Here is a 21,692-nt window from a genome sequence, read left to right as displayed (position 1 = left end):
GATAGTGAACATATGGGAATTTCGTCCAGTCTAGTGGTTAGGACTTGGCGCTTTCACTGCCGGGGCCCCAGGTTCCATCTCTGGTCGGGGGAGCCAAGATCCTGCAAGCCATGTGGTGCGGCCAAAAACAAACAAACAAAAGATAGTGAACATAGTTAGCTCAGGAGGTCTTCAAGATTTTCCTTGTAATATCTTCCTCCATAAGCCAGCCTTGAAAATAAATTAGCTTGATTTGTTCATCAAACCTAGAAGTATGCATTCAGCTGCTTTTTGTTTGTTTAGTTAGTTCCAGTTGAAAACAGATGAAAAGTGAAAAGCATATCTTTACAATACATCATTTTATATAGAAATATGGAAGTTTGAGACTTTTCTTCCCTTTCATCCAAATAAGATCAAATTATGTTGACACAAATATACTCTGCCTATATCATTGAAAACTTTTCAAAGTTCAGAGGTCTATCAAGATTTTAGTTTTTTGTTATTTTGTTTTACTTTTAAACTTGTAAATATATTTGTTTGACAATATTTTGATAATCTTTTCTATTTAGATTTGTGATTTTGGATTGGCCAGAGTGGAAGAATTAGATGAATCCCGTCACATGACTCAGGAAGTTGTTACTCAGTATTATCGGGCTCCGGAAATCCTGATGGGCAGCCGTCATTACAGCAATGCTATTGACATCTGGTCTGTCGGATGTATCTTTGCAGAACTACTAGGACGAAGAATACTGTTTCAGGCACAGAGTCCCATTCAGCAGGTATGATTTCACTTTAGGCTTTAGGAGCTTTTCAATTCTGTTACAGATTTAAAGGAAAAACCGTCTTGCACACATGTCTTGGGCTTATTCATTGTACTGTCTAAATTGCTTTTAGCAAATTCAAGTTCACTTAAAATTCAGAAAGTTATGAAGTTGAAGATTACAGAGATATTGATTTTGCAACTTATGAGCCTATTAGAGGGAATGTTGACTTTATTACACGCACTGATGCATGGCAGCAGACTCAGATGTAACAGTTTGCACAGGTGTAATCTTCAGTGATTAGAGGGCCTCTGTTCTTTCTAACTGAATGGATCTGACATGAAAATGTATTGGGTGACTTAATGTACTTACACTTTGTGCTTAGAATATAAATTTTAAGTGTTGACTTCTTTAAATATGAACATTTAGAAACCTTTCTAACTTTTATTGAGCTAAAATATTTAAATGTGGCAGAGAACATCAGGAGCTGATTAAACTGTAGCTTCAGGAAACCGTTCCTGATATTATACTTTAACTGTCCGTCTTTATAGCTAATTCATTACTACCCATATTTTCTTTGGGGTAATTCCTAAGTATTTTTTATTCATAAATTTTAACAGTATTGTTTGCGTGAGAATAACGTAACAATGATGAGTCAGGCCGTAGAATCAAATTGGTGGGTTCAAATCCTAGCTCTGCCATTTGCTATCTGTCAAATCTTGGGCAAGTTAAACTGTTCCTGAGGATTGTTGTGCAGATTAAATGAAGTAGTAAAGCTGAAAGTAAGGCCTGGGGTCTAGTAAGCACTTAGTAAACGTTAGCAGTTATGATGGTCGTGGTGGTGGTGTGCCAGGGTGTGAGGGATACAGCCATATAAGACAAAGCTTTGTGAAACTTTCACATGAGATAGAAAATAAGTATACCAATAAATATAATCCCAAGTAATGATAAATTCTATGAAGAAAAAAATTAAACCAGGTTAGGGATAGAGAATGATGATGGAGCAGAGCAGTGCTAAAGGACTCTTTGAAGGGATAACATTTGAGGAGTGACCCAAGTGAAATGAGGGAGCAAGATACCGGGAAGAAGTATTCCAGGAAAAGGGACAACCAGAAGGTGCCTGGACGGAGGTGAGGCCAGCAGCATACCTGGGACAAAAGGGACAACCAGCATAACAAAGCCCTTTGAGGCAGGAACAAGTGTGGCGTGTTGGAGGCATGGCTTGATTAAGGAAGAGTATGTAAGAGATGAGGTCAGAGAGAAAGAGCCTGACCATGGAGACCTGATAAGGACTTTGGATTTTATTCTATCCAAAGTGTGATGGAAAGCTCTCTGTTTTTGAGCAAGGGTTTTGAGCAAGGGAGTGTTAAGATTTTGATTGATCACATTTTAAAAGATCACCCTAACTATTGTGTATCTTTGTAAATAATTCATGCACCTGACCAAAAATGAAATCATTTCCTTTATGCTCTATCTACCAAGAATTGTTAACTGATACATTAGAAACTATATATGCTCTGATCAACATTTAAATCTATTTCTCTGCTATACATTCAGTCTTTTTGTTTAAGTTTACATCTTTTAAAATTGATCCTGGTGATAAAAAATTATCATAAATAATCTAATGTTGGATACTATTGATAATATTCACTTTACTATTCAATTTCTTTAGAAGGTAGAGCTTAACAGACTTACCTGTAAGATGATATGTCATATCTGGACATAAGCTGCCATACAGAAAAGCTTAAGTAAAAATTAAGATGTTCACATACTGTATATTGAACAAGGATCTTGGGTTGCTGCTGAAAAGAATGCATAAAGGAAAGTGTGAAGCAACTGAAACGGGATTCAAATATCTCATTTTCTAGAGAGATAGCATAGGTCTTGAGTTTGCCAGTCTCATGTAGGCACTGAAGTCTCCTTCACATCTATCAGTCATCAGTGTATTTTGGAGTGAGAAATCAAGATCTAAAATGAAAAAACAGTCTAACTTCTAAGTGGAAGTAGATATTTTCTGTAGCATTTTCTCCTTTATCTTCGAGAAATAAATATCCTATGTACTGTAGTACCAGCAGACTTCATAAAAATGTTTCTCATCCGTAGGTCTGACACATTTTAGACAACTTTCTCAATATTTCCATTTGTTTTCATGAGCCAGTCATTTCCTTCGGCCTTTAGTGTAGTTGTTAGAGGTCCAAAAGTATCGCCAACACACTTTTCCCAAAGAGCTTTTATATAGAGATCTTTTATTCTGTGCAAAACAAGCTACTTGAGAATCTCTATTATCCTGGAGGGCAGTGATACTGATGGCTACCCCATAGCTTAGTTAAGTGCAGAAAATAGTGCTTTGTATTTGGCAACCCCAGAACCAGGAAAATAAGTATCCACTGGATAAGAATTTTCCATCCTGGAGGAATTAGAATGAAATGTTATTGCTAATTGGGTTATGAAATTAGAACAATCATAGCACTAAAGAAAATTGTTAAGGTAGTTTGCTACCTACAAAGACTTGTTTGTGAGAAGACCATTTTTATTGCTCTCCTTTATTGTGCACAGCTAATTAGGTGTGGCCTTATGCGGTGTCATAGTTTTCTAAATCACACGGTTTTTCGCCAGTATAAGAGATTTCTAGCATAACCAGATGTAAAGGGTCTGCACTGGCCCAAACTTAGCTTTTATTTCAGGTGTGAATGTTCTCAGTATTTACTAAATCACAGCTGCCTGGTTTGGATTAGCTCCTCGATGAGCCTGAATCCGTTTGAAGCATCAGAATCCATTGATTAACTGTTTGAACAGAATAGTCATTAGCCATCACTGAGAGTGCAGTTTGTTTCTACAAGGATCATAGAGGCTGCGGTATCAAGACATGGGGCAGGCAGATGCAGACCCTAAATTACTATAGCCTTAGAATGCCATGCTTCCCAAAACTATTTTCTCTATTTGTATCTTAGAGATTCCTAATAAACATTTATCTGTTTGTTTGTTTGTTTGTTTTTAAAAAGGCCAGAAGGTGAAAGTAGAGGCTCCTACCAGTTAATCTGGAAGTTGCCTTAATATTTTTTTCCCCCAAATTTGGTCCTCATCTCTAACGCTGTGATTTAAGAGTAATGAAATGTTGTTTCCATGAGCTTACTGTCCATCTGTACTTCATGTTTCCTCGTAGTTGGATTTGATCACAGATCTCTTGGGCACACCATCACTGGAAGCAATGAGGACAGCTTGTGAAGGTGCTAAGGCACACATACTCAGGGGTCCTCATAAACAGGTAAGAGGAGAGAAGGGCTCTGTATTTGGTAACCATCTGTTTGGGCAGAGTTTTCTTCCAACAGAATAATGAAATGAGAATTTTTAAACAAAAGCATTACTTGTAGGTTTTATTAATTTTTTTATGTCATGGCCATAAGTAAGAAAATGTTAAAATATTTGTCAAACCCAATAGAATATAGTAATTCCCAATGCTATAGGAAAAAGTAAATATTTTTGTAGCACCTTTGCTAATAAATGACCCCTGGCTTTTGTCTCCTGGTTTTTGATGTGTCCGGGAAAAGTTACTGGGGGTGGAGCTTTGACCTCAGTACCATAACCTAGTGCATGTATACTCAAGATATACTTTCCACATACTGAGCCGAAATACCTGGTATCTCTTATTCCAGCCAGGAATGTGAAGCTGTTTCTATTGCACTCTTGCCACTAACACAGAATCAGATGTGAATGTTGTTAGAAAAGAAGTATGAAGAGAGATTGCCAGATTTGCACTGATCAATATTACTTGCAACCAGCCAAGTCACTGCTGAGAAAGACAAGATGGTTATTATCTCCACCCTGTCGATTTAGCAGCATTTTTTAGAAGCACTTTCCTAATCTCCTTTGGACAAAACAGCTTAATGATGTGAAGAGTGAGTAAGGGGAATACTTTTCCTAGGAACAACAAACCGAAACAGAAGAGAGAAGGCTTGAACAGGAAGACTCGGCAACTAATTTTCCTGGGCTTTGCCTTGCTTTCTTTTAAACTGGGCATTTAGATGATCTGATTGATCGTTAGAAGATCTGGTTGATCTAATTGATAGACCAAATGACAGACTGAGTTTGACAGTCCTCTCAATTACCTGCCAGACATTTGGTCAAGGCCTTACCTTTCCCTTGTGGTTCCCTCTCTGTGATTCTAGTGACTCCAGAGCTTCCATTTTGACAGGCAAAAAGGGCAATGGGTAAAGTGTGTTATCTTCTAAAGCCAGCCTGAACTAGTAAATGTAGATTTACTACTAGAGATGTAGGTGCTGGTATTTTAAATAGCCCCCTGCTGGTTACATCCTTCTGTTGCATTTAGTTTAGAAGTATAGAATCATTTGGGCCCTAACTCCCTTAGAAGAGCACAGTAAGTCTTAACCTAGAGGAAGGTTCTATATAAATAGAAAGAACTAACAAGATCTGTTATGTTCAGTTTACTGGCCAGTATCAGGAATATTAAACTAATTTATCAATACCTGGCGCATATACCTTCAAAGCAATTTTTTAAAATTTTGTATATATGCAAGTAATATGTGAGTACATGTAAAATAAAAATTTTACAGAGAGTTAGTCATCCATAGCTACCCCCACGCCATCCTAGTCTCTTCTGGATTAATTTTAGAATATCTTTCCAGACATATTTTTCTATGCATTTATTTACATAATTTGTACAAACAGAAATATGTACTATTATTTGTTGGGACTTTTTAAAAAATATACATATACAGGAGAACCTTATTGGCTATCTTCTTAAAGTCACAGATTACTGCCTCAAATTAATATACTTGTGTTGGTTTATTAATATACATATTTGCATGTGGCATCAGTCAGGACTCTTTCCACTGAGACAGTTAAAACTGACTTAAGCAAAAAAGGGAACTTACTGGCTCATATAACTGAAAAGTCTTGAGCTACCACTGACTTCAGGCTCTGCTGGATTCAGGTAGTCAAGTGATATTTCATGCCAGGAATCTGACTCTTCTGTTCTGTTTTCCTATGTGGTGGCTTCATTTTCAGACAGGCTTTCCCCCATGTGTTTGCAAAAATGGAACCAGTAGTCTAGCCCTGCGTTCTATTAGCATATCAATCCTCAGGAAAGAGCTTTCCCAAATAGGTCCATAAAAATATTTGGAAGGTCTCTGATTCCATTAGGAATGTATTTGGTTATGAGTAATAGAAAACCTTGCTTACAGTGGTTTAAAGAAATAGAAGTTTATTTTTTTCCTCATGTCATGAAGTCTCAGAGGTAGGCAGTCTGGTGATGGCATAGCAGCTCAATTATGTCATAGAGGATTTAATTTTTTTCTTTCTCTCTGCTTTTGCCATCTTTAGAATATTGACTTCATAGTCTCTTGCCTATTGCCTCATGGTCACAAAGTGACTGTAGCTTGTCCAGAAATCATCCATATTCAAAGGGAAAAAATGGAGGAAAGAGGGAGCGCTAGCACTATCTGTTCCTTTTATCAGGAAAGCAAAAGTTTTCCCAGAAGCCTGCCTAGCAAACCTTTGCTTATATGTCATTGTCCAGAACTATGTGATATGTGGCCTCCGAGATGGCAAGAGAAGCTAAAAAAAAAAATGGGTCTTTTCTATCCCAGTTAATAAAGGTAGATAAGGATAAAAGGATTGGAGGTGTGTGTTAGCTTATCCATTCCATTGTATGTTCCTGACCTGTATTAACTGTGTGCCCATCCTGGAACCAGTCGTGGTGCTCAGGGGAATATACCATATGATTGGCCAGGCCTGGGTCAAGTGCCCATCCTTGGAGTTCAGAGATTGAAATCAAGCCCAGCCAAACCACTTGATCTGAGAGTGAAAAAGGGAGTGGTTCCCTTAAAGTCAGGAAACGGGGGGCAGACAAGAACACTATATGGCATTTTTAACTTACTGTCTCTTTTCCACAACTCAAAATCTTAGCTGCCATGGCCCAGGGACCTATTAAGGGCAGATACTTGTTGAGGCACCGCCGTTTTGGTAGGATTGAACAGCCCTTAGTCCCTTAGTTCATCTTAACAGCCCTTAGTCCCTTTGTTCATCTCTTACAAGGTTTAGATCTTCATCATTCCTCAGATTGTTCTCAGCTAATTGTGTCAGAAATAGGTAAAGTATTTTCACTGAGGTGAAAATGGTCCTGTCCCCTGACAGGGACCTTATCTTACAGTTAAGAGACTCAGAGTATGGTAGAGAGTTCATTCAATTCAAACTTCTTATGTTTCAATTGGGGGTTTCTTTTATATAATCCCAAGAATGCTTACTAGAGTGCACTGTGCATGGTGCAACTCAACGCTGCTGACTGAGGAGCTCAGCTTCTCTGCTGCCGGGTGAAGACTGTCAGCAATATCTAACAGGCCCTGTGCAGCCTGGCCGGTGCTGCCGGGGTGACCACACCCTGCAGTTGGCTCACGATGACTGTGGCATATACCATCTAGGGCCTCTTGCCCGGGCATAATGGCTGGTAAATTAGAGGGGAAGAAAATGGAATTAGAAATGCAGCATTTCTAGTATTGCATCTTTCCTGTGGAGCCAATGCTAAATTATTAACAGGTGTCATTCTAGAGAGGTACTGGCATGACTGAACTGACTGTTTTTCTCTGTCCCTCTTTTTAACTTGCATATATAATATAAACACAGGAAAGGAGAAAGCATATCAGATGACTGTTTAGGCTGAAATGAAACTTAGGCTTATTTTTAGTGTATTTGTTGGGGTATACTTCTGTAAAGAAAGATAATATTGGGGGGGTGGATTTTAAAAATTTCAGGTAGCCTTAAACATCCACTCTTGATTTTCACAAGCTCCCCATCCCATACCCAGTTGTCCTTGAGTCGTAAATTTTGCCTTCTAATTTGTCTTATATCCTCTATTCAGTGGCCTCTGGAACTGTTTGTTTATGTGTTTTCCTTGCCCACAGAGAGGTGTTATTCATCTTTGTTGTCCCAGCACCTAGCTCAGGGTCTGGCACTTGGTGGATGTTAGATGATCAGCAGTGGTGGTGGTAGGTAAGCAGGTCTGTACTTGTGCAGTCTAATGGATGAGAAAGCTAAGGTTCAAGGGACTTATCTGAGTCTAGTGATGGCAGAGTTAGAATTTGAAGCCGCGTCTTCTAGTACTCATTCTAGTGTTCCCTTCCCTATAACCTGCCTGCACCACAAAAATGGGATGAGGGGTAGATTCACTTTGAGAGTGGAAAGAAAAGAATTGCTTATGGAGAGACATTTTGGTCAGTAAAAACTGACTGGAATTTGGCTGCCATCCTGCACAAGCCAGTGAAAAAAAGCACAGCTATTCACAGTCAAACCAAGAATCGGAATCTTTTAAGAATATCAAATTACTTCATTTTACACAATAAAAAAGTTCTTATGGAAAATATATGTAAATTGTAAGTTAAAACCTCTCCCCACGCTCTCCACAATCCCCCCCTCCTTTATCTTGACTAATACAAATAATTTCAGAGCTGTCATAGATTTACATATTTTTAGCAGGAAAACATGTAAATGCATCAAGGAGTAGTAAATTGGTCTACAAATATATATATATGGATTTTAGGGGTTTTTGTTTTTGGTCGCACCCCACAGCACGTGGGATCTTAATTCCCCAACCAGGGATCGAACCTGTGCCCCCTGCAGTGGAAGTGTGGAATCCTAACCACTGGACTGCCAGGAAATTCCCATCTACAAATATTTAAATGCCAACTATATATGGGTTCTGTGCACATAATGCTTTTTACCTATAGTAATCCTATCAAGTGTCATGCAATTTTAGAACTAAAGTAAACTTCAGTGATCATTTAATCCAACCTCCTCATTTTATACTTAAGGATACTGAGATTCAGAATGTTGATTTATCTAATTAGTTAGTAAACTAGAACCCCCATCTCATCTCCTGTTACTCTTGATCCTGAAGAAAACATCTGTATGGTGAATAATTACCTCCTGATGATTCTGAGGTGTCTTGTTGTTCTTGTAGAATTTTCCTCTACGGCTTAACTGAGGGAAGGAGGCAGATATGTAAAATACTTGATGTTAGTGGTTATCATAGTAGGATTCTAGGCCCGTGATTGAGATATAAGGAGACCTTTTAGTGTTACTTGCGTGAGAGACAGTGCAGTGATGCCATTCACCTGCTCCATCCCCTGACCCTCCAAGCAGCGAAATAAAAGCTTTATAAGCTCTGTGGCTTCTCAGGTCATTAGAGTCATCTCCCTGCCTCAGTGCAAGAGGGTTAGATATAGGCATGTGGATATGCCTGCCACTTAAAAAAGACAGTTATTGAGTGAGTAATCAGTGCTAAAGTGGTGTCATCCTTTCTTAGAAGGTTCTGTAAATTCCCGAGTGTCCTAAGGCTCCTTTAGTGTTTTAGCAAGGTAATGTTGCCGTAAGACATAGTTCACATGCCTGCTTTGCGCAGTTTACTTGCATGTAGCCAAGGTTTTAAATCTTCTTTTCTCCCATCCTTGGGCGTGTTTGGTCTTCCCTTCTTGCCAAAGCGTGTATGATATAAGGCTAACAGGAGCTCCGTATTTTCAGGATTAGCTTTCATTTTTCATAGGCTCTTCTGTGCTCTGACCTACAATGGGTAATCATTGCAATATAAAATATGCCACTGAAAGTCAGTGACAGTTGTTGCTTTTGAAGACTGGTTAATGAGGGGAATACTCATTTCCTTTGAGTCGAGACTCATGTGCACTCACCTTTTGAGCTGGGTACTTACCTTGTCATAAATTGGCTGTATTCCATATCTACTTACACAAACACTCACTTGCATATTTGAATTCTTTATTTTTTCACAGCCATCTCTTCCTGTACTTTATACCCTGTCTAGCCAGGCTACACATGAAGCTGTTCATCTCCTTTGCAGGATGTTGGTCTTTGATCCAGTAAGTAGTGTTTGTTTTTATATTTTTTTTAATGAATTAAAAATATGTGTTCTAAGAAAAACATCCTGGCTTTGAATAGATGGGCAATGTAAATAATGACTTTTTTTTTTTAATAATGACTTTTTAAAAGATAAACTTCAGCCCCCAGTTCCATGTGTATCATGCTCACCCATCACACAGAAGTTTGAGTATTAACACATAAGAGTCTAGGTGAAGAGAGATAAGGAACGGTACCATCCTTATTTATCTCGATATTTGTAAAAGGAGTTTGACACCAATTCGAATTAGGAAAAAAAAATTTTTTAACACTATTTGAAAAAAATCTGCCCATTGTATTGCGTAAGGAAATATTTACTCTGGGTTGTTGAAATGGTGGCTTTTCCAAATGCCATTTCTAGACTTGACTCTTCTGGGGCAAAGTTCAGCTCTTCGTTTATTCATTTGTCCAAAGAATATTCATTATTCGCATCTGTGCCAATAACTGTTGTCAAAGAAGACTAAAAAACGGAAGCATTTAGGAAAGAAAATTTTACTTGCCGAGAGTACATGGAAGTCACCAAATACAAAATACAACAGATATTTAAAGGGGAAAAATACCCACAAAATTACCAGTTAAGTTTACATTGGTTTGTTCATGATGAGAAAACAGCAACTTTCTCACATGATTGTTAAATCCACAGAAGTCAGAACTATCTTCAGATGTCAGCATAACAAAGATGAGGGATAAAAATGTTTTGTTAGGAAGTCCAGGTTTGTGGGAAACAGGGTTCTGTTATTTGGGGGACCAGAACCGATCAGAGTGATCAAGTTATTTTTATTACATCTCAGGGTGCAAAGTGGATTTTTTTGTTTGGTTGATGTTTTTGTTTTCCTTTTGTTTGTTTACTTTGGCATGTGAGTGAGGTACTTAGTGATATGGGAAGCAAGACAAAGTGGCAGTTCTTGTTCCCACAGTCTCTCCTTGTGGTCAAGTTCCTGCCATTAAAGACAGTTTCAGCCACATAATTTGCTGGATGAGCTAGTGGTTTAGTGTCATTAGTTTGATATTTTATTTCACAAGTTTATCTGCGTAGCTAACAGGAGATGTTGATTAATACATAGAGACCTTTTGTATGGTTGACAAAACTAGAGGCACATGAACTTCAGGTTTCAGAGGTAATTTCTGTCTGCCCATTAAGGATTTTCTAAAGTCCCTGAGGTTAAATTTACTTTTCTGTGTCAGAAGTATGTTATTTTCTTTATTAGTTCCACTTAGATTAAGAACGAGGAACTGTGTAATTCACCTGTACCAGGTTTTTCCCGCAGTACTTACAGCTGTTGGGTATCCTCTTTCTCTGAGATCCCATGTTTATTTATGATCCTGACCTGCCAGGAGCTCATGGCTGGAACTCTTAAGGCTGGAATTTCCTGAACTGTACAGCGGATACCACGCATATTTCCTGGGAGGCCTTTTAGACATCAGTTCTACATGTGAAATGTAGTCCTTATTCCTTAACAGTGGGATTGTCACACCTAATTAAATGAAACCTTTGGTGTGGTCATAGTTACAAATTAGATTTATCTATAAGAAGGAGATACGATTTATCTGGAATTTTTTTCTGACATATGCTTACTGAATTTAGTTTATGATTGATATTAAGGATTCTTTTTCTAGTTCTGAGGGTTCATTTAGAAATAGATACCTTTTTTTTTTTTTTTTTTTTTTTGGTGGTACGCGGGCCTCTCACTGTTGTGGCCCCTCCCGTTGCGGAGCACAGGCTCCGGATGCGCAGGCTCAGCGGCCATGGCTCACAGGCCCAGCCGCTCTGCGGCATGTGGGATCTTCCCGGACCGGGGCACAAACCCGTGTCCCCTGCATCGGCAGGCGGACTCTCAACCACTGCGCCACCAGCGAAGCCCTAGATACCATTTTTAAAGAATGTTTCATTCTGGTTTTAACCTGTTAAATTTGAGGGTTAGTGATACATTAAGAAGAAAGAAATGAGGGTTTTATTACCTCAAAATAGTGATGACATTAAACAAATCTCCAGAGACCGTAATTTATGTAAAGGCAGTAAACAGTTACAAGCAATATTTTTAAAGCACAACAATAATTATTAGGAATTTAGACAATTATTTACTTTTTTCTCGACAAACAAAAAAACACTGTTATCTTGCATACACATCTTCCTATCATCACCCATTCTTTTACGTTCTTTAAAACAATACATATGTACTTTAACCCAAAGGTATTTGCACATCTTTTTTAACTGTTTATTGATGGCTACTCAATACTGTATTAATGAAGAGCCTAGGTATATTAAAATTATGTTGTCCATATATCCAAAGACCATTTATTAACTCAAATTAATGTTAGTAAGGTCTTATTGTTAATTAAGAATTAGGAGATTGAAATTTTAGTTGACTCATTAAGTCTTTATGATTCGTAGCATACAAAAAACTAATTTCTTTTTAGAAACACATTACCTATTATGATTCATCTCATTTAGTTTAACACATAATTTGTAATTCCATAATCTTAGAGTAATATTAGTTTATCTGACCAGCAAAACCAGTAGGAAAAAAAATCAAATTCAGAATGATTAGGCTTTTTATGAGAAAACAAACCTAAAACTTATATAAATGAGAATATTGTATTAGCGTTATTTGTACAGGTGTTTTTAAATTTTTATAACTATTAACTCAGACTGATTTGTCCAAAGAGTCATCTTGTATACAATTATCTTATACAATTATATACCGGATATTAAAACTTCTAAGTTGTTTAAGAGAAATATTTTGCCTACTTTGTAATCTAGTAATCAAGTAATAGTATTATTTTAACTCCCAATTAAAGCTTTTTTTAATCTTTGAGTTATAACTTGAGCAAGCAAAAATTTCTAAAGAGCCAAAATATTTTATTCATAAGGAAGAAGAATGTTTTTACATCTTTCCATTGCTTTTTATGTCTTTAATGTGTTGATACTGTTTCTAAAAGCCAGTTGCAATAGGAGTTTGCTCCATTTGATTTTAAGAGATCTCATAATATGATGTATTAACTCGCCTCAGAAGTATACGAAGTACATCCATTTATATTTGTAAAATGGAAAATTTTATCACTTATTCAGAACTAGAAGAGCCAATTTTGATAAAGTAGCAAAATCTAGGATATAAACAAGTGAAGTGTCCATATCTATTACAAATGTTGATTACTTAAACAAGATGTAATTAAGACATAGAGGACATAATTATGCACCATCAATTCCTTCAAAAGAACATCACTATTAAATCTGAGAAATTTTGTGATTTTTTTTTTCCTCAATTTAACAGGACAGTTTTTCTTTTCAGTGTTCATACCCCTTAAAAAACGAGTCTCCTTTCTTTAGCCGTGTTTCAGAAGTCCCAAAGAGACCTTAATTTGTTTAGAGAAATGAAAGTTGATCATTGCATGCTAGGAATTTGATTTACTTTTTGTTCAAAGGCTTCTCTTAGGTAAGACACTTTAGAGGACCCCATATTGGTGCACAAGGAACATTCAAACACAGAGCGTGCCATCCATAGTTAGGAAAACACCAAAATCTCTTCAGCTTTGCATCTGAAATTTCAGGAAATACCAGCGTTCCCAGACGAACAAAAAAGACTAACAGTGAAGCCAGATTCCATCTGCTGGTGGCAGCTGACAGGGGCCCAATTTCTGACATCTGCCACCTGACAGAAGTGACTTAATGGTCATATGATAAAATTAAAACCCAGATTCAATCACTGCTGCCACCAGTTTGGACACGATCAGCCATGTTCAGTCAGAAACAGAAATAGACTTGGCCAATAACCAGATTTAGTGGGCAAAAGCCAAAGAGCTCAGTCCCACACGTGAGACTGGCCAGAGATGCTGAGGACTGAGAGGGGCCCAGACCCAGGCAGGGTGTTAGACCTTGATCCCAGTGGAACCTCTGGGAATAGTTGGACTCATTTAGGAAGAAAAGGAAAAGTTTAGTTGCTAAGTGTGCTAGTGAGTCAGACTTCAGAAGGGCTGCATCACCAAATACAAAACATGACAAGTAGCAAAAGGAACAAAACCAGGATTGTGAAGCTTACATTCATCTCTTCATGGTGGATAAACAGCAGCTTTCTCTTGTTATTATCATATCCCAAAAGGTCATGACATGCCTTTTAACATTAGCATAGCAAAAAATCAGAGATAAGGTGTTTTTAGGGAATCCAGGTTTATGGGAAATATTTAACATTTTATTACTTGGGGGACCAGAACCAGTTGCGGTGATCCAGTTATTTTTGGTTTGAGTGCAGATGGTTTTCTTTTTTTTAGTTGTGTTATGTGAAGTGCTGGATCATATTATAAGCAGGGCAAAGTGTCAGTTTGTGTTCTACTCTCTACTATTGAGTCATCCTTAAATCAAAATCCACCTTCTCTCAGTAGTACTTACATACCCACTGAGCTAAAAGGAGGGACAGCTTTTTTCTTTTTTTCATGGAGAAATGAGTTTAAAAGTTTATGGTTTATGTAACCTGAAACTAGTATATTAAATGTTCTGATCTGAAGCGCCAGAAAACCCCAGGCTGCTGACACTCACCCTGGGCTGGATATCAGAACATGGCATACAGGCCATTCATGAGCTGATGCCTACTCCAGCAGCTTTCAGAGAAGCTTTTGCCCAAGTTGATTTGGTATCTAAGAGGATAAAAGTTTCAAGGAGCTTTGTAAAATTGCCACCATGATCACATCTCTTCTAAATGCTGAGACATATTTAGAAAATATAACTGTTATTTTAAATGTAAATATATCCCTTCCAAAGCATTACATATTTGAATGTCAAGATATTTGTCATTTTGGGCCCTGCATGTATCTGTTTCAAGGTAAGAACTTTCAGGATCTTAGCAGGGTCATTTCTAAGTGCTTTCTAGTAGCGTATGGTGGTTTATCACAGTAGTTTGTTGTCTTACGTCATATACTCCCTCTACTGCTATGTTACCCACCTCCAAATTCAATTACTGTCTTACCCTCACCGTCCGCGATTATCCCTTTACACAGGATGTTCCATAAGTTAAGTATAAGCCGTGTAAAGCAGTCACTGTGGCTCGTGAAAGATCCTGTGTGGACAGTCATGTTTATCTGCAGTGTTGATGTGCTGGTCTCTAAATTTGATTTCAGTCCAAAAGAATATCCGCTAAGGATGCCTTAGCCCACCCCTACCTAGATGAAGGGCGACTGCGATATCACACGTGTATGTGTAAATGTTGCTTTTCCACCTCTACTGGAAGAGTTTATACCAGTGACTTTGAGCCCATCACCAATCCCAAGTTTGATGACACTTTTGAGAAGAACCTCAGTTCTGTCCGACAGGTTAAAGGTGAGTTTGCTTTTTTGGCCCTCCGCCAGGTGGGGTGACTGGTAACATTTTCTGTTATGTAGCTGTGTGGAAAGCTGAGCTCTGGATGGAGATCAAAGCTCCTTTATATGTTTGTTTTACAAACTTGCATACAGCTGTTTGTCCGGAGCACATATGCCAAGAAAGCTGTGTGTGTTATAAAAACACTGATTTTATATCCAGGGGAAGGTCCGGCAGAGGGATGAACATTTTGTTCTTGTTTTCAAAGCTGACTTACTTAGTGTGACTCAGTATAGTTAATATGTATTCACTCAGTGTGATTTCATGGAATGATACATATTGGACTTTTTTATATAACATGCAAAGTTTTTAAAAGGATAAACATCCACTGAGGGAATCATTCCTTGGATGATGACAAGAAGGGGATTTCTGATAGTCTGCTCATAAAATTTCCTGACACGATCTCCTACTGGGGGGCCGGGTAAAGACATCCAGAATTCTGAGTGGTTCTAAGTGTCTGCTCCAGGACATTTTAGAAGAGAGTCGTCCCCAAAGTGACCAGCCTGAAACTATGTACCTAAATACCAACTGAGGTTTTTTAAGTGATTTTCAAAAAGGCAATAATTACCAGCAGTTTAGAAGAGTTCATTTATAATGCCAACCCAGTGGAGTCACTCTCAAATTTATAGACCATTTTACACCTTCCACTCATGGGGTTTCCAACCCCCGTAATGGCACTTTGGGGGTTTTGCCTACGTTTAGCAGCACCTGTCATTTTGGTTTCAGAAAAGTTCCACTGGATTCTGCCTGATAGATGACATGTGTGTTTAACTAAACCACTAGGAAATGCCGTTCAGATGCTGACTAGAGTTAACCTGAGAATCCACTGCTCCCAGGCCTGCAGATTGGCGTGGGTTGTATGATATTTGTTTTCTCCACAGAAATTATTCATCAGTTCATTTTGGAACAGCAGAAAGGAAACAGAGTGCCTCTCTGCATCAACCCTCAGTCTGCTGCTTTTAAGAGCTTTATTAGGTAACTATATGGATGTAATTCTGACTTTCTTGTTAGAATTAAAAGGATGCCATTGTGAGTTTCTCATTCAGCATATTTCTGGTTTTATTTAGATTAGATAACATAGATAAAAGGTCCAACAGAAAGTTTCTGTTGTGAGTTCTGGTTTAGTCAAAAGCATGTTAAAAATGGAAGCATTTGTTCTTACACTAGCTCCAGTTCACTGTGGCTGCCTTGGCAGTTCCCCAGATGCCCATTACTCTGCCTGGTCAAGTACGTGGGGATCTTCCTCTGCCAGCAGCGTGGCAGCCACTGTCCTGGAGTTGCACATGGTCCTCTCAGTTCCCACTGCCATCCCCACCACCTTAATAATAACCGCAAGCAAGAAAATTCTGTTTTATAGGTGGACTGCTGGTGTATCCTGTTTAAAGAGAAACCAAGTCTTACTGGTTATAGAGCTATAAATCTCCTTCGGAACCTAGAAAGCGTCATTCTCTTGATCTCTCTTTGTCCTTACCTTCTCCATCTCTTTTTCCCTAACTCCTTGTATCAATCAAGGTCCAGTCAGGAGAAAGAAACCACACCCAGTAATATGAACAGGGAAAATTTAATAACAAGCATTAACTAGGAAAAGATGGTTAACTACTAAAAGGCATGCAAGAGGATTCTGAAGAGTCCGAAGTAGCAAATGCGGAAAGCAAGTACTCCCTCTGGACTGAGGGAGAGTGAACAAGGGAGAAGTTGAGAACTTAGAGGAAGCCCCTCTACCCAAGGCTAATAAGATTTGGACCTCTTTGGAGAGGAGCCACAGGAACACAGCATGATGGTGAAGAAACTTTACAAAAGGGGTGAGCAGAGCTGATCCATCAAAGAGCCTGCTAGGTGGAGAGAAACTTGCCAGAAAGTTTGGGTAGACCAAAGCTGGGCCTTCCAAGGGAAAAAAAAAAGAGGCCTTGCAATGCCCTTTCAGCGCCCTCTGTTGACAAAGATTATCATTGGGCCTGTGGCGAAGGAAAAAGGTGAACAGGGTCTGGCTCAGGTATCGCAGAGCAGCACGAAGGGAGGCTTTGATCTGAGAGGCCACACGCTTCCTGCCTTCCTGCCTTTCCTTTTTCCCTCTCCTCCTTGCTTGTCTTTCCCTTCCCTTCACTTTCCTTTTAATTGGCCTTGATATAGTGTTGAAGCTGATTGAATTTATTGAACTAAGGTCAAGAATTTTTGTTTATAATTTTTAAAATCAGGTGACTTTCACTCCTTCCATGTATTTTTCTGTAGAAAGAAGGAATTAAGTTGCCTTTTTACTTCCCTGTGGTTTAAAATTACTTTGTTTTAATATTTTTCCCTAAGAGTCAATTAGGTGTTTTAATACCTTTCAGGTGCAAGTTATTCATTATCCTGGGCCCCCAGGAAGCAAAGTGACACACATCCCCCTCAAGTCTATAATCTTGGCAACATTAGACAGACATGTGAAATAACTGATAAAACAGATCTGTGGATAACAAGTGCTAAATGATTATCAATTAAAACTTGATAAAAGAATGCTTATGAGGCTCATTCAAAATAGGTCCCCACTTAAAATCACCTTATTTTGAGAAGCTACTTTTAAATGGATAATTCTGTATCCTTTAAGGTTATCTTCCCAACTGATTTATAGGCATTATTCTTTATAATAGCTACCATTTATATTATGAAGTAGGCACTGTGAAAAACATACATTATCTCATTTATTCATCACAATATCCTATGAGGTGGATAGCATCCCTTTCCAGGAGAGGAAAGATGAAGGAATTTGCTCGGTGTCATACAACTAGTAAATGATGTGTTGCTTTCAAGCCCACTCATTAGCTACTGTACCATATCACCTCACTACAGATACAGATCCTTACATGAACAATTTGGAACAAATGCACCTTTAGAGAAGTGAAAAGAAACAAATAAAAATCCAGGAATGGACTTTACAATTTTTTTTAAAGGAAGGGGGAAAACAGGCAGTAATGAATTGCCCTGTTGCCTTTTGTGGTGCTACAACCGGTTCACCGTGTCTCTCTTCTCTTCCAGTTCCACTGTTGCTCAGCCGTCTGAGATGCCCCCATCTCCTCTGGTGTGGGAGTGACGGTGGAAGATAATGTACTACTGAAGATGTAATGTAGCTTTCCACTGGAGTCTGGGATTTGCAATTCTGGAGGTTAATCATGCTTGTACTGTAATTTTACTAATGAAGTTTTAAATTAACAACCACTACTTGTATGATATGAATAATATTTAGAAATGTTACTAGACTTTTAATCTTGTAAAGTGGTTGTGCTTTTAGAAGAAAAATATTTTACCCAGAGTTGCACATGTTTTATGAATTTAGTGCAGCTGTTATGGCTCACCTCAGAACAAAAGAGAATTGAACCAAATTTGGGAGTTTGGGGTTTTGTGTTTTTTGTTTTGTTTTGTTTTTCTTTTTTAAAATGAAGTGAGATTGTTCACACACACACACACACACACACACACACACACACACACACACACACAAGGACAGTCATACATTTTGATATTTGAGCCATTCCTGAAAATTTGGGGTTCTCTAAAACGAAAGAATCTGGAAACCTTGCCTGCGACCAATCATGGAGCCACGTGAGCTGATCGTGGCTGCACCTCGGGAGGGGGGAGGGGGGAGGGGCATGCCACCTAATGATCAAGCCCTATAATTAGCTTCTCATTAGAGCCGTGACGGTGATGTGTGCTGTCTAAAATCCAATGTTGTTGGTAGAGAGAATGAATTTGTGACTAGGAGAGACTAAACTTTTGTTTTCCTTACCCAGTATAAATATATATATATATATTTAATCTATTTTTATTAGAAGTTTTTCTGCTCTTTCTTACATAAAAGAACCCCCAAGCATGCATCTTTCATGTGTGTAAATAATTCATTTCTGGGCTAATTTCAAAAGAATCCCAACATTGCTGTATAGAGAGAGAACTAGCTTGCACATTTTAGGTCTGTGAAATTTTGTGAGACTTTTCCTGCACTGGACAGTAAAAAAAAATAAATAAAAGACAAAAACAAATTAAAAAAAATTTAAGCCACAAAAAAAAAGGCACATAGGGAATTATGTCAAATGTGTTTGTGTCCTTAGGCAAAGCTGTGGGAGTCTTGAAATGTCACAGTAGTAAATAACTTATTACTTTTTGACAAATTCTTTTTTCTGTTGGAACACTGAATTCTTCTGTGCATATGTATATATGAATACAAATTGAAGGCCTCTACCTCCTGGAGTTATACAACTTGGCTTGTTTACCTCCACATGCTGATGATGACTATTTTTTTTTTTTTTAAGTTCAATGTGGAGACTTGAAACTTGAATGTCCCTTCCAACTTTTATATTAAAAATAAAAAGACAAGAAAATTGAAGATCGTTTTTCACCTGTACAAGGAATACTAATGGATCGTCTTAAAATTGGTCTAGGAAAAACCTTGGTGTGTGTTATGGACAATTAACTGTTAAAGTTATTGTAAGTTATCTGTATTTAGCAGAGTATTTTCATCTTGAGTGATCTGAGCTGAATTTGAAGACTATTAATAAGTTATGTTTGGAAGTTTTAACTTCAATGAAGTAATTATTTGCTGTGAAAGAAACAAACATTGAATTACTAAACAAAGATGGTGCAATATCTTTGTTTTTTTTTTATGAGGCTCCTGAGAATCAACCCAACTGAAGCATTTCAATTCACTTGAATGAGAAACGTGTTTAGTATCAAAAGAGCCCAAGAAGACACTGGTGTGAAAGGTACAATCTCAGAGGTTGGTCAATTACCGTGGCACACTTACTGGTCACTTTGTACAATGTAGATTTGAAGTACAGTGGTGAAAACATTAAATGTGACATTTGAAAAAGAGGTGTCATCTGTTTTATTTCAACTCCTTTCCTTTATTTTCAGTACAGCTTGTATCCTGAATTTGCAAAGTTTTGAGACATTACCTATTTATATTTCCATTTCAATCTTTGAGGTAATTAGTTGTGGGGTTTTTTTTTAATCTTCTCAGACTTTAGATTGCCAAAAACATATTGGAAACTTAGTTAACTGATGTCAAAGATATTGTGGTTTAAATATATGCAATTTGATTTAGTCTTTCCAGACTTTAGAGTCTAATCCAGTGGTTTTCAAACTTTTTTTAAGCAAAGAATCCTATTTTCATGTGAAATCAATATAATGGAGTCCATTATATTAAACAAAAGTGAGCTGCTCTGGATGCAGCAGACTGCTAAGGGGGCTTGACCCCTCCCTCCTCTTCCTTTCTGCCTCCTGCCCCTGGCATCCCAAAGGTACCTCCAGCTGAAGAAGCCCCAGCTGGGTGGTGTGACTAAGACCTGATACCAAACTGCCTAACTTCAGAATACTTTCCCTGAGACTAGATAAAACAGCATTACTCTTGGGGTTGTAGGTGGTGTGTGTACTTCTCCCTATCTTTTCCTGATTTAGCAAAACGAATGGATTTTTTTTTTTTCCTGACATGGGAGGAGTTGACTGTTATAACTCATATAAATCAATACGAATACAAGTATTTATTTTATCCAACAAACTTTTGAAAACCTACTAAGTGCAATAATCACTTATATGGAAGCCTTGTTAATATCAATAATGCTTAAGTAAGAAAACGTTTTCATCACGAGAGCGTTAAGAAATAACTGCACGTATAACACTTTGAAACTAAACTTCTTCACAGATAAGTATTAGAGAAAACTTGCTGACCTGTTCCCACTAGAACCTGCTCACCTAACTAGGGGATTATTTCTTAATTTAAAATTATTGATAATCGCAAAAATGTGGAGTTTTCTACAGCCAGTAATCAGTATGAACAGGTAAGTCAGGGCTGTAAGCAGCTACAATTTGTTTGCCATTTAAGTGTAAGAATCCAGAAGATGGAGATAATCTCTTGAGGTGGCTCATAAGATTTGGAGTTGTTATTTCATTTTTTCTCTATGGTTAAGTCATTTTAAATATTACTCTTATATTAAAATACATTAAAGAAGACAATGCATCACTTGCATGGATTTTTAAATTAAGACAGCTTTGGGGGGTGCTGTTTTCTACTGTGTTCTAGTAACGTCTAGGCAGCATGGTAGTAAATAGACACGTTTAGAGTCTTCCCTGCAGTGACTCTCCACCCCTCCTTCCTTAAGTGGTCTTTCTTTGGCTTCTGAAACACACCTGTTTTTCTCTTTTAGGGGCTACAACTCTCCCTTACAGGCTCCTTCCTCTGCTTAAACCTCCCATGTTTGTGTTCTCTGGGCTAGGGATCAATCCTGGGTTTTCATCCAACTCCAAAGCGAAGGGTTCTTGACTTGGCTACTTGGTAGAATCACCTGGAGAACTTTCAGAAATTTCAAGGCCACACCCCAGAATCTCTGGAGGCAAGGTCAGGCATCAGTTTTGTGCTGTGGTTTTGTTTGTTTGTTAAGTCTTCCAGCTGATTCCAATGTGCAGCCGAGATCCACTGCTGGACACTCTCCTTGTGACCTCATCTACCCTCATGGCCTCGTTGACTGTAAGAGAATGACCCCAAATCTCTTACCTGTATACCCAGATTTTTCTGCTAGGTGTCTGTTAGAAATTTCTACTTGGGTATCTTACAGGCACCTCAGCCATGTCAAAAATGAAATTAATAATGGTTTTCCCCCGACAATTTTATTATTATTAAATCATTCTCACTTCCCCACTAGCTCTTTTTTTCCCCTTCCTAG

General features: G+C 38.1%; 1 protein-coding gene across 2 annotated transcripts in view; it reads left to right on the top strand.

Moving 5' to 3' along the window:
- The window catches only part of NLK (nemo like kinase), a 147,252-nt gene extending 127,323 nt beyond the window's left edge, over positions 1-19,929 (top strand). The window contains exons 6-12 of one of the 2 annotated variants that reach the window (XR_013825037.1): positions 549-758; positions 3,904-4,005; positions 9,536-9,622; positions 14,769-14,967; positions 15,888-15,981; positions 18,019-18,145; positions 19,287-19,929. Coding sequence is in view for 1 of the 2 variants with exons in the window: in XM_079904525.1 (XP_079760651.1) it covers positions 549-758; positions 3,904-4,005; positions 9,536-9,622; positions 14,769-14,967; positions 15,888-15,981; positions 18,019-18,073 (747 nt within the window). In the remaining variant the exon portion in view is untranslated. Of the gene's footprint in view, positions 1-548; positions 759-3,903; positions 4,006-9,535; positions 9,623-14,768; positions 14,968-15,887; positions 15,982-18,018 lie in introns of both variants that reach the window. The other variant, XM_079904525.1, reaches the window with a different exon arrangement.
- The last annotated feature ends 1,763 nt before the right edge of the window (positions 19,930-21,692 follow it).

Source organism: Stenella coeruleoalba (assembly GCF_951394435.1).
Source record: "Stenella coeruleoalba genome assembly, chromosome: 19".
NCBI classification, from domain to species: Eukaryota; Metazoa; Chordata; class Mammalia; order Artiodactyla; family Delphinidae; genus Stenella; species Stenella coeruleoalba.
The sequence above is the reverse complement of the archived record's forward strand: the minus strand, read 5'-3'. Positions and strand labels throughout refer to the sequence as shown.